Source organism: Nannobrachium achirus (assembly GCF_963921795.1).
Source record: "Nannobrachium achirus genome assembly, chromosome: 10".
NCBI classification, from domain to species: domain Eukaryota; kingdom Metazoa; phylum Chordata; class Actinopteri; order Myctophiformes; family Myctophidae; genus Nannobrachium; species Nannobrachium achirus.
Genome location: NC_137819.1, coordinates 36,693,322 through 36,711,157, shown reverse-complemented (window position 1 = coordinate 36,711,157; position 17,836 = coordinate 36,693,322). Strand labels below are relative to the sequence as shown.

Genomic DNA, 17,836 nt, shown 5'->3' with positions numbered 1-17,836 from the left:
ACAATATGTTTGTTGATTGTCAGAACTCTTTCATTATTACAAGGCTCTCGTATGCCTCGGATGATAGGACCACAACTGAAGTCAACCTACAGGCAGTACATGCAAATGACTGACTTGACTGCCTGCCTGACTGACTGCCTTACAGACAGTGGCTATGATGAAGCTTTCTTTTTGACCAGCACAACACACACTGACTGACTTTGTTTCCAACACGCTAACTGGCAAATGGTCTGACCCACTTGAACGTTGTCATTTTCTGTCTTTGTCTTTGTACGTGAGTATGTGGAGCAGAGAGGATCGAATGATTGTTAGTTACAGAGCTGCAAAAGTCAGACAGACTAAATCCACAAGCTTACAGATAGTGGAATGAATGAAATCTTGATGAATGTATTAGTTTGTCCCACTGTCTGACTGGATTTTTATTTTTGAATGAGCACTTGTGCACTTTATCTCAAATGTCTATCTTTTTTGCTGTCCATTGTTTATTGCTATTACTGTGTTTACTGCATAACATTGTCTGTGGTACAACCAAAATATATCCACTACCAGAAAGCCTGTTATATTGGATGTAACAAAATCAAGAGTTTGTTTCCAAAATGCTTTATATCCACTTTGGTGGTGGGTGGGGGGAAGGGGTCATTCCATGCAGTTAATCAATTAACATGTCTGAAATATAGAGGATCCTATCTGTAAAGTGTTACTCTTGTGTGAACCAAGGACTTAGTACTGTCTTTTAGAAAAAGTAGTCAATTCTATTTTTAATGTTGCACTATCAATCATAAGTGTATCATTTGCCAAATGGTGGATAACTCACTTTGGAATGAAACTCATCCCCGATTGATGCTACTCAGCTATTTGTTATCATACTTAATAACTGGAATCATTTCTTAGCTCTTTATTACATTTGTGCTTTATGTTTTTATCTTATTTTTTACCACGTTTTTCCCTTAAATTCAAGGAATGAACTTGTAAGCTTTTTCATCTCAGAGTAGCTTTACGAATTTACATGTTCATATGATTGGGCAGCACTTGGATTGGTCTGTTAATATGATTATCAGTCGTCACTTTGTTACTGCCTGTCTATTGAAATCAACACATGAATGTACCATGTTCTGAAAAACAGAATTTTTACACACTGAAATAGGGTGATGGAGATTATCTATAAAGAAAGAACACAGTACTTGTGTACAAGGTTTTGTGTGTATAGATGGCAATTCGGTAAGTGTTTTCATTATGTGTAACTCCTGGCACTGTTAAATGTCCTGCCCTGTGGGGTTGTATATGCAGGACTATGAAAGATATTTGTGGACTTTGGATGAAAAAAATAAACAATCATCTGTTGCACCAATATATAGACTTGTCAAATTGATTGCATGAGAGAAAATCAAAAGAACATTATATGGCACTGAGTCTGAGCCCGAAACGATATAGTAGGTTGGAAGAAGATTAAAATGTATGGCCTAATTATTATCCCATAGAATTCTGCAAAAGGACTGAATAAAATGGCCTATTGATAAAATGGGTTGTTTGGAAGAGCATAACTTGTAACTTACTAACAATAAAATAATGTTATTTCTATTAGGGGAGGTGGTGGTGATGATGAAGATGATGGTGATCATAATATTATTAATGATAATAATATTGATTGATTGAAGAATTTATTAGAAGGTTGCATCAGAAAAAGTACAGTTCCATGACAGCACAAATCACTGGTACAATGTCAACTAAAAGGAGATCCTATCAAGCTTTTCGTCTTATTTACACAGGAACCACACTATGTATCTCATATAACATTGAAAGACAGACGGATAGAACACACAACACAGTACTTTGTATAGGACTTAATGTTTGCATAGTAGGCTAGGATATATTATCATTAACAAAATTCACAAAACCTTTGTTTGAAAACCACTGCAACGTTATCCTTGTTGATGTTATGTCTGTTTATATTCAGTCATTGTACAATAGAGTTATATTTAAAACTAGTTATAGCCCGGTTATAGCCAAATAAACCCATATGAGTAAAACGATAGTCCATAATTATTCACAGCAGTGTCGTAAAAGGCATCGAACGGCCTCCTTTACGTTCGTGTTTAGCTCTCTAACGTAAAGCAAAACGTGCGCTTTCACGGAAGGTTAAAGTGGTTCCTGCTGAACACGGTAAATAAATATGTTTTGGATGCATTTGGTGTTAGTTTAACCTGGTGTCTGGTGTATTGAATAAAATCTAAACGTTATTCTACATTTTGGAATGAAATTAATGCTCGAATTCTTCATTAGAGCGACTCGAGTGGCCTTTTGACGTTAGTGTGAGAAAGCTGTCAAGGGCTCTTAACAAATAACAACAGCTTGAAAACTGTACATCTGTAAGAATATTACAGTAACCTAAACAATATTACTGTGCTACTAGATTCATTGATTGAATACATTTTAACTTAAGTATTAACAGGTACAGTCAAATGTTATTACGCTAAAAAGGATAAGACAAAAGGCCCCAGGGCTTGTTGGCTGTATTTTACATAACAAAAAATGCCTTATCAATTAGAAGATATGGGTAAATTGGTGGTTCAAATAAATTTGCTTGCTGTATTAGTTGGCTGACCTGCAACGAGAATGCAGGTCCAGGTGAGCTGTCCCTGATGCAAACACCCATCCTGATACATGATGACTGTCATGACAGATGACCATCGTGATCCACATCCAGGGCAGGCTAAATTACATTTACCCTCCAACTTGTTTTTCTTAAAAAGTACATTATATTATATGTATTTGGCCCCTCATTTCTAAAAAATAACTAATACAATAAATCTAGATGTAAAATCAAATATAAATATTCAATAAATACATACTGCCTAGGCTATTAAAACTGTTCTGGTTACCCCATGTAACAGTCTTAGCAAGAATATATTACTGTTTCACAAAATTACTAGCTTTTCTGTCCCTGGGTCATTCTGCTCGTTTAAAGGTGTAAAGTTGTAGTAAGTAACACATTACAATACAGTTGTCATCCATACGTGTGCATTGCTTGAGAGAATACAAGACCAGGCACAGTTTCAAACTCTGCTTTGAGTTTGAGAATGACGTTTTGAATGTGAAATGCTATTCGTCTGAAGCGAGACATCTTTTGCAGATCCTCCAACCATTGAAACGTGCTCAATATTTAGACCAGGGGTCTTCAATGTTTTCAGGTCAAGGACCCCTTAGTTCAGAGAGAGATGAAGCAGGGACCCCCCATCATAGATTCCATAGTTTCATGTTTGACAGCACAATCATCAGTGTATTTTGGATTCATGTCAAATTGTCAATTTGTGCTTTCAGATATTTAACCACTTTGAACCATCAATACTTGACCTTCCACTCTGTACTTAGTCTGCTCATTTCCCCCTCTATACCAAAATAGCGGATGTACAAGCTCACAACGCCTGCGAGGCATTGTGAGCTTGTAGATCTGCTATTTTTGGCTAAAGTTCTCAGAATATGGACGCTAGGGTTCAAGTGGTTAATATAAAAAAGGTTTCTATCACACTAAGATTTGGAGGACCCCTTGTAGTAACTCTGAGGACCCCCTAGGGGTCGCGGACCCCCTGTTGAAGAACCTTGATTTAGACTCAAGCGGCCCTATCTTATCTTGTGCGCCACGCCACCACCTGACCCCTTATGCCTAAACTTTGTTGGCATTTTGTACTATTTTGAAAAACATTTCTAAACCTACCTAGTATTGCAGTACACTGCTCTGGGATACTCTCTTGAACTGCAGTGCAGATGGTGATGAGCTTACTCGCATTCGATTATAAAAAAATAATAATCGAACATTTCATAAAATAAGAATTGTTCTCTGTTTTGAGCATGTCATACTGTAGGTGAAAAGTTCCAAAAAACATTAAAAATGTGTGAAAATAGCTGATCTGGATACTCATTTTCACATTCTTTTTTCCACAAACCCGTTAAAAGTACAAAATAGGACCTCGTGATTATTTGATTCATTGAAAAAGTAATGTATAAAAGAAAATAATCGATAGTTGGTGCCCTAATCTTAAACACTTCTCTAATCTTGTATGTCTGCTATGTCTCTCCATATTCCTCCATCTTTCTCCATCTCTCCTCATTCAGCACCATGCCTTTCGTTGACGTTCAGGGCCGGTTGGGCATCGACATTGACAAATGGATCCAGATCCAGAGTGGGGAGCAGCCCAACAAGAGAGCAGCACGGTGCCATTCCTTTGAGAAGGAGTGGATCGAGTGTGCCCATGGCATCGGGCAAACCCGCGCCAAGAAGGAGTGCAAAATTGAGTTTGAGGACTTCTACGAGTGCATGCACAGGCAAAAGACGGTGAGTAGTGTCTGCTGTCTGCTGTTATCGATTGTTTACTTAAAGGAGTAGTTCACCCCCAAAATGACTTTTTTTCTATTGATTAGTCACGCCATGGAGACTAGAGTTCAATAATATTTTTAGTTTTTTGTCACATTCCTAAGACAAAAATGTGATTAACAATAAATGTACCCCCATTCGTTCCGGATGGGGACCCGTTTCGAAACGGGTCCCCATCCGGAATCAATGGGGGTAAATTTACTCTAATCAAAGTTTTGTCTTAGGAATGCGACAAAAAACTAAAAATATTATTGAACTCTACTCTCCATGGCATGACTAATCAATAGAAAAAAGTCATTTTGGGGGTGAACTACTCCTTTAATCTTGTTAAATTCGTTTTTATTAATAATAATAATAATAAAACTTTATTTATATAGCACCTTTATGACAGAGAACGCAGCTCAAAGTGCTTTACAGTGCAGAATGAAAATGTATACATGGTAAAAAGAAAAAAGAAAAGCAAACCACAGAATAAAAAACATTCAAAACTTCAATATAACCCAAGGAACAGAATGAGGAAATGAAAAGGAATTAAAAACAGAGGAGATTGAACATCAGCTAAAAGCAAGGGTAAAGAAATGGCTAACAGATTAGCAGCCAGGAACGTAGTTCAAATAGTTTAGCAGTTAAACACATGTGTTACTCATACTGTCTAATAAGGACTAATAGTGGTTTACAAGTATGTATTTAAGGGAATATTGTGAGTGACTCCAAAAAGGTGTTGTGTCTCTTGTGAGACTAGACATTCTCTGGGATTTTGATCTAGTACAAATTGTGGTATGGAATAAAGGTTGTTGCACACTGCTGTGTTTTTTGGCCGAATATAGGAGCGAATTTCGGAGCATGTAAATAAAGAAATCAACCTCACATTATGTCAATCACGTTTGCACACTCTACAGTACACAAACCACTGGGTCCCTTGCTCTCTCTCTCTCTCTCTCCTTGCCCTGAAAAACGCATTTCGCAACGAAAAAAACGCAGCAGTGTGCAACCAGCTTAATAAGTGTCTTTTTATAGTTTTACCGGCTGTATTAAAATAAAGTTATTATATAGTCATTATTAATGATTTTATTATTTTCTTAAATCTTATTGTATAAATAATAACAATTGTCATTGTAAAAGCAAAGCACTAATAGTCATCTCCCACAAAACTGTCACAATATCGATGTTGAGGTATTTGATCAAAGCTCTATCCCTGCTATAGCCTTAGATTAAGAGGGACTTAGAGGACTTCCACGATGATGACGTTTACACTCTACGAGCGTCTTAGCGAACTGAAAGATGCTGGCTGGACGGTGTGCAAAAACTGTCCTAGTGGCTCTAAATATGCACAAATGCAAGGCCATAGGTCTTCTGCCAAGCGAGAAACCAGGAAGCCTTGCACAATGTACTGTATTAGTCCGTATTTTTCAATAAAAAAACGTTGGTAAAAGTTTTTACCAAGTGTGTGTCGGAGTGTCACTGCTTTCCCTCGTTTTCCACAATGTTCGTTGCAACATCGCTTCTTTGGTAGCCGGGAGGCATTATTGTGCATTCTTCCGTCTACACATATGTCATGTCCTGGACTCCTTGTATGAGCGAATAGGGGAAGGGGATCAACGTCACGTGCTATGTGTACATTGTGGCAAACGAGGAAAAGCATTGACACTCTGACACACACTGACAAAAACATAGTAATAACTTGATGTCAGTCGGACATAATTAAAATGCTTGTAAATATATTTGTTATTCATGAGATTCATTTAATACTTTATTAGTCAAAAATGTAAACGGCACGTAGTACAGTCAGAGATTTACTTTTAAGGCTGAAAGGATAACCCAAAAAGGTCCTGGGGACTTGTTTCCATTGTGGTCCTATTTATTCAATTCATCAACATAGCCCTTATCAAAATGAACGTTCTCCCGAGAATACTGTATCCCTTACAAATGGTTCCTGTTTTATTGACAAACAAGGTCATAAAGCAGTTAGAGGGTTGGTTGAGTTCCTTTATTTGGAATGGGAGGAAGCCTCGCCTGAGAATGGCCAAGCTTCAGATGGCCGGTGCGGATGGTGGTTTAGATCTGCCTAATATTAGGCTTTACCAACTGGCTGCACATCTCAGGGTGCTTACTGGCTGGCGTATTCCTGACCCATCTTCAATTTGGCTTGATATTGAATCCTCTCAATCTAGATGCTCACTTTGGAACTTATTGTTTATCAAAAACTTTAAATCTGTGAAGGAACTATGTTCTAACCCCATCACACTGTGTTCAATTAGGGCCTGGAGGGCTACCCGTTCTATCGAGAACCGTTCTAAACTAACATCTCCTCTTACTCCAGTAGTGGGTAATCCCGACTTTAAGCCAGGTTATGAGGATGGGGGGTTCGAGGTTTGGCGGGCACAGGGCATCAGGAAGCTCGGAGATCTATTTAAGGGTCAAATTTTGATGTCCTTCGCACAGCTGCAGCAGCGTTTTGGTTTATTGAGACCTGAACTTCTTAGGTATTTCCAAATCAGAGCTTTTATTACTAAAGACACCTCACTGTTAACCAATTGTTCGGCTTCACAGGTGGAAAGGACTCTTTCTCTCCGATTGGCTAAAAACCTTATCTCTATTTTCTACCAAGTTCTGAATTCAAATTCCTCCACAAACTCCCATGCTGTCAAACAGTTATGGGAGAAAGATTTCAACATCTCTATCGATAATGCTGATTGGAATGAAATGTGGACGTATGCAAAGGAGATTTCTGTCTGCAATCGGACTAAATCCATACAGTACCGCATATTACATCGTATACATATAACTTCTGTCCTTAAAAACAAAATGGATCCTAGTGTGTCCCCACTTTGCCTCAAATGCAAAACAGAAATTGGTAATTACGTGCATTGTCTCTGGTCATGTGTGAAGCTCCAGAACTACTGGTCTGATGTCGTAACAGAACTGTCAACCATTTTCAGTGTCCCCATAGAACCAAACCCCTTGTGTCTTATACTTGGTCTCCCAGATGGTCATATTGTCAATGCCAATCATAAGAGGCTATTCAATGTGTTAACGTTCGCTGCCAGGAAGAATATTCTCCTATTTTGGATCAAGGATGTTGCTCCTTCCAAAAAATCATGGCACAATATTATAATGGACTGTATTCCCTGTGAATACATAACATGTATGTTACACTCCAAGATAGACGCCTTTTATAAAATCTGGGACCCCTACTTAAGATTCATCGGGCCCACACTGTCTGCTGCTGTGCTTAAAGGGTTCCCCTGTCGGCCTTGACTTCTATCTGTCGCTGTTTCACTTATCTTGAAGTTTCTTGACTGGTGCTGAACTGTGCTCAGTGAATCTAGTTCTCCATTCTGAGGGGGTCTTGGGGGGGCTGGGGATTGATTGCTTCGCTCATCATGTATTAATCTTTCCTATTGCCTGAGCTTGTTATGTTTATTCTTTTGTTTGTTTGTCTCTTTTTCCTTTTCTTGTATAGTGTTGTGTGTTGTATAGTGTGTTGTCCAAATAATGTATGTTTGAAAATTTAATAAACATATTATTCAAAAAAAAAAATCATCAACATAGCATAGGGGGGAAAAAAAGAAAAAAATCATCAACAAATACAAAACAAAATCATCAACAAATACAAAACACAAAGGAGAAAAATGAAGATGATAGAAAAGCTGTTCAGGACCCCTTTGTGTTTATTGAAATAGCAGGAGACAATATAGGGGAATTGCTTTGGAGTTTCTGTACGGATCTGATCCTACTGTAGGAGTCGGGGATGAGGCCGAATATTCGGCACCGAAAATTTTCGGCCGAAAATGGCTAAAAATGCATTTTCGGTTTTCGGCCGTATAGTTTTTAAAACCGAATAGTATAGCACCGAATAGTGTGAAGAACAGGGGTCCAGTATAATCTCTCAAAAAGCAGCCGCAGCACAGTCTCTCTCTCTCCCCCCTCCCTCACTCACTCACTCACTCACTCACTCCGTCTCGCATTCACTTCACTTCACTAGTCTGCGCAGCTGCCGGCTAACGAGTGTAGCCTATGTATGTCATTGCGACCTGTCGCTCGTTGTGTAAGCTTAGCTCCGTGCCAGGCAGCGTGCCTCCGTCAAGCTCGTTAAAGTGTTCATTGAGCAGGAGCAGAGCCTCCGCGATTTTGATTGACAAAGATAGCAGTTAGTAGAGTGCTGTTTGTCAATTCTTTGTTGCTACAGAGCATAGCACTAATCAGTGCTAAGGGCTAACAACAACCATGCATAAGGATGTCTCTGTCACTGGTGTTAGTTGTGTGAAGCTTGTCAGAGTGTTTGTCAGCGAGCGTCTCGGTTTGGCTGCTGAGTTAATGTTCAACCTCTTCGAGAGAGAGTGTGTGTGTGTGTGTGTGTGTGTGTGTGTGTGTGTGCGCGTGCGTGCGTGCGTGCGTGTGTGTGGGGGGGGGGGGGGGGCTATAGGCACATGGCTAGTAAAAAAGATGTGAGATGTAGGGTCCTGTCTGGACTCTGTAGTTAGATGGATAGATGAGGGACAGACGGTAGGAAGAGTGGGCACTAAGGAGGAGTGGGCACCTTGATATCAAGTTCTAATATTTCTATAACTGCTAAAAAATATATATACAATCATTTGGGCATAAAGAATAAGTTCAATGATAAATGTAGGGCTGATAATGACATACGTGATATGGCATGTTCAAATCATGTAATCAAAAAGTTAATTTTGAGCCCTGATAATGGTGATTATTATTATAGTTTTGTATGGTTTTGACATAATCACGTTTGCCATAATAAGGTAGCTTTACAACAAATGGTACAAAAATGGTAATAAAAATACATTATGCGCATAATATATATTAATAATATTCGGCTATTCGGTATTCGGTTTTCGGCGGAATGTTTCCACTATTCGGTATTCGGGTTCGGCCAATAATTTTGTATTCGGCACATCCCTATGTAGGACTGTAGTGTACATGGCATGGGGCAACCAATGTTTTCCAGAGAGGCCTCTGTCTCTGGCCCTGCTCCGACAGGCCACATTTTCTTCATCTTAGCTAAGCTAAATGAAATGTGTGTTTAGATAAGATGTATAAGATAAATCATCTCTCTGTCTCAACATGCATTGTCTGTCTGTAATAAATACAGGGTTCTGAACAAGACAGGGTCTGTTAACAACATGGCTTGTCTGTGAATCCCTTACATCAAAACCGGCTAAAAGACTAGTTAAGTTATATCAACCTCAAATAATTAAATGGGTACCTGGAATTTTGACTGTTAGTATTCTGTACAAAGTAACGGATAGGTAATTGAAAATTACTGATGAAAAATTGTATATCGTGTGCAACAGCAACTGCAGTGAGTGTACTGTAATGCCTCATTGGAACTTAGTTGCTTGCCGGTGTCGCACACCCAAAATAGCAGACCTACAAGCTCACAACATGTTGCAGTGCGACACGTTGTGAGCTTGTGGATCAGCTATTTTCCCTCGGCGTCACCCTCGCACAATTGAGTATAACGCAGGCTTAACCATTTTGTCCCTCTCCTCCCCTCTCCAGAACGAGCGGCTCTATCAGATCCGTCAGCAGAGAGACAAGCTGGTGAAGGAGGGGAAATACATCACCCCACCCCAGCACTCAGGCAAGGGAGAGCAGAGACCCTGAGGGATCACTGCATACTGCCTGTGTCCCCCCCTCCCGACCTTGTGTATAATAATTCATATATTGTCCCTCTATCCTGTACACAAATAAATGTTAATATTGACCATTTTCCTCTTTGTTTTCATTTTTATTTAATTTTTTTGATGTAGGAGGTGTGCAGAAAATGTATGGATAGATTTTAGTTAAATATGGGATCCACAGGTGAACTTAGCTGAAAACTATACATCAAGCTTTTATTTTGAAATCACTCTGTGTGTGCTTTGGACTTAGATTATTATTTTAATTTGGACAATAAGGAAGTTGTGCAAATGACTCTTGAATCATCTTAACTCACGGTTATACCAAATTCACTGTTGGCCCTTTGGAAGATTGACTGCTGCACTTCATTTTCTTAACCTGCAGAGTGCAGACTAAATTCTACTAAACCACTCAGTAGATCAGTAAGCAAACACTCCCTTGGGATAATGAGAGAGCGATGAGTGAGCGGATGTGAATGGATGCCCTTCGACATCTGCGATTCAATTACTAGTGTTTTAAAGTGAGTTGATGAGATTAGGATATTCTTAATACCACCACAAGATGGCGCCTGTAACACAGTTATTCCCTTCTGGGAGCCTGCAATGAATGTTTGGCATCTGCAAGTGAATTCTATGAAACTGCAAGAATCATGTTTATTAGGTAACCAATTGAGTTTGAGCTGCAGTCATTTCCCTCTGGCCCTTTTGAGCACAGATTAGAGGGTTTCCCTAAATGCAAAATGAAGAAATATTGACTAACATTACAGTTTACTCTGCCAAAGGAACATTGGCTTTTTCACCATTATTTGTCCACTAAGGGATTTTGCCTGGCTGAAAATAAAATACTTAAATAAGGATGTCGCAGTTGAAAATCTGTCCTCACTGATTTGAGTGAGGGCCTATTTTTACCAAGTTGGCAGAACACAACCAATTAATCGCCACAGTATATAACTGCAAGGAGTCTTAACAGTATCTATCTCGCATTCCCTTGTAAAACAGTACTAAGGTTACATTCTAGACCTGGATCCATTCTTCATCACAAGGTTTCAATTGTTTAATTGTCTCTCTGTGAGTACAGGCTTTCTTTATCGAATTAGGTTATTTTATAGGCCAAAACCAAGGTCATGGAACAGCCTGCTACAGAACATGATGTTCACTTTATGACAGCTCATTTAGTGCTATAACCTATGTCATCATCCATAATAAATCATCTTTATGACTAGCCTATATGATGAACAGAGATCACAGTAAACTAACCCCCTGATTATCATCGCTAGCAGTAGCCTATTTTTCACGTGACCAGTCAAACAGAAATACCATTAGCTGTTGTTTGATTAAGACAGTATAGTGGGCTCTGGCCCGCTAATCCAGAACTGTCGGCCAGCATTCCCTTGCACTCTGTGACAGCCATGCAGGGCCGATGCATGGAGGAGGAGATGTGAGTCACTAGTCACATACACTGGGATGGTTCATCATGGGATGAATAGGACAGTGGTGCTCAAAGTGGGGTCTGGGAACCCCCAGGGGTCCTTGAGTGGGTTCAAGAGGGGGTCCCCAGCAACAACAAAAGAAAGCTCAAGGACTATACATTGGGTATTTGAGAATAGCCGATTGTGAGCTTGTAGATATCGGCTATGTTCAAAAATAAATCTTGGAAAATGTCCTGTACAAAATATTTTCAGATGGGGTTCCAAGCCAAGGTCCTTGACATGAAACAGTTTGATAACCACTGGGATACAGGGTTGGGCACTAAACTAATGTGTTTTCCCTGCATGGTTCCCCATGCTGAAGACTGCCTGCCTGCAGTGTTGGGAGAGGCTCTGGCTTCAGAAAAAACATGAAATCCTTTAGTTTCTCCAGCCAGATGTTGGACAACAACAGAAGAGGTGCATGTTGGAATTTAGATGGATGAGAGGTGTGTGTGTGTGTGTGTGTGTGTGTGTGTGTGTGTGTGTGTGTGTGTGTGTGTGTGTGTGTGTGTGTGTGTGTGTGTGTGTGTGTGTGTGTGTGTGTGTGTGTGTGTGTGTATGTGTGTGTGTGTGTGTGTGTGTGTGTGTGTCACGCGCGCGCGTTTGCGTGATAGATAGGGATTAAACCCCTGGATTAAGATCTAGTGTGGTGATCATGTGAAGTAGAGGCATGGAGTAGAGTAGACCATCGCATAACGTCTGGCTTGGAGAGCTCACTGTATTACGTGAATAGGCTAAAGATGAGTAGCCTCTTCAAATATGTCAGCGTGAACGCCCCTTTTTTATATTCCCCCAAAAAAGAGAACGTGAGTCTAGCCTAGTCTGTCGGCTGGCGGTGCTGCTGACTGACCGACGGCACTGGACATACCAAATTCCGTTTTCTCGACAGTTCAATGGGTACGGGTTAAATGGTAGACCCGTGGAAAATAGCCTATTCAGGGGGTCAACGGGAGAGTGTGTGAAAGTGAGAGTAGATGGTGGTGGTGGGTGTAGTGGGGGTTGTAGACAAGAAGAGAGAGAGAGAGAGAGAGAGAGAGAGAGAGAGAGAGAGACGGGGAGTAAAGGAGGGAGAGAGAGGGAGAGGCAGAGGAGGATCGAGGAGGAATAGACAGCCATTGCCCGAATCACATCCACGGTATTTGTTCGGTGCCTGATCGTCCCGGGCGTGGAACGGGATCGGTAACCTGACATCATAAAGCAGCAATTTGGGTGAAATTTTGTGGCGCGGGAGATCTGATCGCCGCCGTGAAGAGAGACAGCATCCCGCGGTCTCTGACTCCCTGCGCCCGGACGACTGTGGCATCACCGTTCTCCGGTAAGACATGGCATGATGAGCCCTGGTTCACTTTGGTCAAACAAACTGATGTGTAACGTTGCCGTCTCTCCATCCTATAGTATTGGATGGAACCACAGTGCATTGGGCCTTTAGTGTAAATGTTGTAGGTTGGAATGTATGATATTGGTATAGGTGGCTGCTCTGTGCTCTTATCAATAGGCTAATCGATACGACACAACATGTTAACATGTTGATCACTGGCTGAAACGCTGTCACCCAGAACCCAATGGTTATAACATAGCCTAATGCAGTTATGATATTGATAGACTCTACTATGTGTAGGCTACTATATCACACAAATTGAATTTGTATTCTATATTTGTAAAGCACTCCACTCCTGCCTTTGTGTGCTGCTGCCTGCTGGGCAGCAGCAGGGATGGAAACGGACCAAACGGTGAAATGAGAAGGTTTAATTTGGGGTCGTGAGAAGGCTCGCACGATATGCGTTAACACTGCCCCACGCCACGGTGCCACCGCAAATAGATTAACGCAATTAGTTCGTTAACCAGTCTGTAGCGTGGACAAAGAGTTCACTCTATGGTCCTACTACTAGCCATAGCCAGTCTGACTCCATGTTGGTCCTGGACATTTCTGCCGACAGAAGCCAACGCTGTGTGAATGTGATGCTGATGGTCAGTCATGCATATAGGAGCAGCCAGTAGCCTACCTCCGCTCCATATCAAACCCACCGCCACAGACTAGCAGCACATCATTATCTTCACGCGTCACGCAGCGTCTCATCTGCATAAACACTGATGAAAAATAATATTATTTTTAGAACTGTTTCTTCCCCCGTCTCTATTTTGTGTGCTTGCGGTGCAGTTGCACAAGAAAGGTCCTACTGGTATTTATCTAGCAGATCTGTCTATTTATTTCTACCAGACAGTTACATCATCAACATAACATAATAGGATATATAGCAACACAACCCAATGTATTTCTACAAGTCTCCATTCCTTGCCCTCCATTTAATACTGTAGTGATCACTGAGTTCTGTTCTGCTCTGCTCAGCAGCTTCTCACACCCAGATTGGAGACATGGTCTGTCTCTGCCTGCCTAGGAAACAGTGTGAGAATATTGTAGCTACAAGATTGGGGGGGAAATTAAATCTACATTCGGGGACCCCCGCCGATTTAAGCCAGATGGCCAAATGTACATCTCCACTCTGTGCACAGGGCAGCCTTATGTCAAGGCGTTAAGTTCAGGCTGTTCAGCTTCAGCCCAGTCATGCTAAGTCAGTCTAAGATGCCAAGAGCTTTGTAGTAATAATTAACATCCAAGCCTACATTATTGAACTGGGATACCTCTCCAGCTATTGATCACTTTCACCCATGGCCTCCTTATTCTGGGCAAATATTTTAAATAATTAAAACAATAATTTAAATGTTTCAGATCATAATATGTGGCTTGCGATCATGTGTTCTTCTGATCTTGTTGATACTGTATTTTTGAGGGGGCGGGGGGAAATGGAATAGGGCTTCAAGTGGGTAATAACTTGACACTAGTTACAGTATCTCTCACACTCTGGTCCCTGGCGTCTTCTCTGCAGTTGCCACTCCCCCTTACTGTATTTAATGGATGGGACAAATGCAATTGGACTACTATATTAAAGGCGTGATTCCTAAACCCACCAGGCTTGAGTTCAGACCCGCCTCGTGGAAACGCGAGGACTTCCAGGAGTGGCTGAAATCCCTGCCTGACACATGGAGGGTGGATAAAGTCAGAGGCATGAAGACTTGTACTTGAGAAAAGCCTGCATTAACTATTAATTTCTCACTACAGTGCTCAAAATAAACTGTGCTAAAAAAATCTTGAAACTAACTTAATTGTACTGTGCTTAATAAAGGGAAAACTTTGTAACTTTGCTAAAGAGAAAAACGTACTGAGAACGCTATTTATTAATTTGTCACTACTGTGCTCAAAATAAAAACTCTTACTGATTATCAGTTAAATTGTTATGGTTTGGATATGGCTATGCTGCGTGTATTATTGTAATGGATCAGTATAGGTAGCCTACTTTGCACTTGAGCGAGCAGCACTAACGTTCATGGGCACTTTCATACTTAAGATTGTCGAGAGGAGGCGGGTCTTAACTCAATCCTGGTGGGTTTAGGAATCACGCATATTAAAGCAAGTAGGCCTAAAGTATATGTCTAATGCTGCACAGTATATGAGGGATTGAATTTAGGAGTCTCAGAAATAATGTTGGAGAACCCAGACCGGTGCCTGTTGGGCAGAACAGTCACCATTGACTTCCAGTTGTGCAATACCTGTCTGTGATGTAGGCATTGTTTCAGCATGCAGCTGTGGTGGCGACACTGCTTATTATCAGTGATGTCAGCATGCAGACAGATGGCGGACATCATCTCCAAATTTGGGCATTGTTTCAGCTTGCGGCTGTTACCATGGTGGATGTCACCATGCTCATCTCCAAATTTGTGCATTGTCTCAGCATGTGGCTGTTACGAGGGTGGCAACACTGTGTAGTATCAGTGATGTCAGCATGCTCATCTCCATATTTGGGCATTGTTTCAGCATGCGGCTGTTGGTGGCGACGCTGTAGTATCAGTGATGTCAGCAAGCAGACATACGGTCAGACGGACAGACATTCGGTAAATTAATAGTTAGATAATAATCATTGTATTATCTTCAGGTGACTGATATTTTTAGGGTTAGGCTTTGATGTCTAGGCTATATATAGAAATGATACCCTGAGAATAGACCTGTTCTTTTCATGTCATTAAAATCTATCTCATGTGAGAAGTCTGTCATTCTAATTAACTGCCAACTGTGTGTGTGTGTGTGTGTGTGTGTGTGTGTGTGTGTGTGTGTGTGTGTGTGTGTGTGTGTGTGTGTGTGTGTGTGTGTGTGTGTGTGTGTGTGTGTGTGTGTCCGTCCGTCCATCTAGCCAGCAGGCTCTGAATTGGTTTGCTATTCCCAGTCCCACAGCTCTTTGGTATGCATAGAGCATTTTCGTATTTGAGGGAGAGAATGATAGAGGGAGAGAGAGAGAATGAGAGAGTGAGTGAGTGAGAGAGAGAGAGAGAGACACTTCTACATCTTTTCATGACTCCTGCAGGAATGAATGAGAGCACAGTGGAGAGAGAGAGAAAAGCTTACTCTGCAACATAAATGGGAGAGAGAGATGTAGATAGACATACGTACATACAGACATGGAGAAGAAGAGAAAGAAAGAATGGCAAACTTTGACACTTCCAACAGCATTGAATGATCTAATTGGTCATTTGGTACACAGATAGATGTTGGGGGGAGGAGAGGGGGAATGAGAGTTTGAGAGAAAGGGAGGGGGGAGAGAAAGCGTTTTCTATTTCCTGTCTTGTGTTCAGGCTAATAGTGACAACGTAGAGCAGTAAATATTGATCAGAGCGTGTCGAGAGATGGTCATTTAATGACACATGAGAACATTCTAGTAAAAGCACTGTCATAGATACCACTCTGCATGGGCTCTCTCTCTCTCTCTCTCTCTCTCTCTCTCTCTCTCTCTCTCTCTCTCTCTCTCTCTCTCTCTCTCTCTCTCTCTCTCTCTCTCTCTCTCTCTCTCTAACTCTTTCATTGCCTCCCTCCCACTGCCTTTCTCATTCCCAACTCTCTCTCTGGTCTTTTATTTCTCCTTCTTAGTCCAATGATGCTGAGTAGTAGACTAGAGAATTTTTGGCTGCCATCCATTCAGAGTGTGTGTATGTGTGTGTGTGTGTGTGTGTGTGTGTGTGTGTGTGTGTGTGTGTGTGTGTGTGTGTGTGTGTGTGTGTGTGCGTGTGCGTGTGCGCGCGGTACTGCGCACGTGGTTATGAGATGAGTCAAGCCATTGATTCAGTCAGTGTGTTGGTGTTAGTCATCATGGCTGGAGCACTGCATTTTAAACTAACAAAAATAGAGGTGTTGTGAGCTTGTAGGTCTGCTATTTTCACTATTTTTGCCTCTCAGACAATGACATGCCCAAAATAGAGACGCCAGGTTGAACATGGTTAAAGCTGCACACAGTCCGCATCTGCCCACACATGTTCATCCTCATAACACATCACACTTCACTTCCCCACAGTGACCTACAATAAGCCCAGACAGAATAGGAACAGTACAATAAGCTTAAATGACCAAATCATTAACATACAAACAGCTACAATGGCTGCACTCTTATTCTTGCGCATTGAGTTACTTTTAGCTGAAGGTCCTTTTCAGCAAGACATCGGGCACGACAATAGAATGAGCTTGTGTTCCTGGATCACTAACATCACCAGCACTCAACAGTAAGGAGTGCGGTAGTCAAAAAAAACAAGCATCCGACAATAGATGCAACTAATATTCCTTTATGTACGTTACAAGGTAGGTAAACAAACAAGTTAGATACAAGATACTGTAAGAATATGATGAAGGTGAAAGTAGTACACTGTACTACACATTCTCAGTGTCAGTTTAACCACCATGGAGCGTGAGAGTCTGTCCGGTAATCAGAAGTTTGCCATTTTGACTCCCGGCCCGTCCATGTCTACATGTCCCTGAGCAAGACACCCCCTAATAGCTTCCCCAGAGCGCTCTTCATGACTATATGAGCGTCCCCAGACTCCCCACAAGATTCACACTCCAATCCTACAACTCTGAGAATGTAAAAATTGTCCCTTTCCATTTTTATAGAAGGTATTTATTATAATTCTTTCTGTAGAAGGTTTTGTAGACTTGTACCAATAAATGTACCAATATATGGATGTCTTCATTATGGGTGAGCTTTAGGCAATACTCCTTTGTCGACACCAGAGTCAACATTAGCCTGGCATGGCCAGACTATACCACTGCATATATGTTAGTCTGCGATCTCTGTATGGAACCTGTATTTCCAAGGGGCCAATGACAAGAAATGCCTTTGGTGATAAAGCCGCCCCATATTTGCATACTGGGCCCTGATTGGTCCCTCACTGCTTTGGAGCGTCGGCAGGTATCGCTACTACTAGGGTTAGGGTTAGGTTTGGTTGTCGAAAAGATGACTTGTAGAATACAAGTCACACGCTCC

At 41.2% G+C, this 17,836-nt stretch overlaps 1 protein-coding gene across 1 annotated transcript; it reads left to right on the top strand.

The window, feature by feature from the left end:
* The first annotated feature begins 2,101 nt into the window (after window positions 1-2,101).
* On the top strand, window positions 2,102-10,097 carry LOC308292516 (NADH dehydrogenase [ubiquinone] iron-sulfur protein 5-like). The gene is made up of 3 exons (XM_080734868.1): window positions 2,102-2,160; window positions 4,111-4,330; window positions 9,890-10,097. Exons 2-3 carry the CDS (start codon window positions 4,115-4,117, stop codon window positions 9,992-9,994), a joined length of 321 nt encoding a protein of 106 aa, XP_080590994.1. The 5' UTR covers window positions 2,102-2,160; window positions 4,111-4,114; the 3' UTR covers window positions 9,995-10,097.
* Window positions 10,098-17,836: the final 7,739 nt, after the last annotated feature.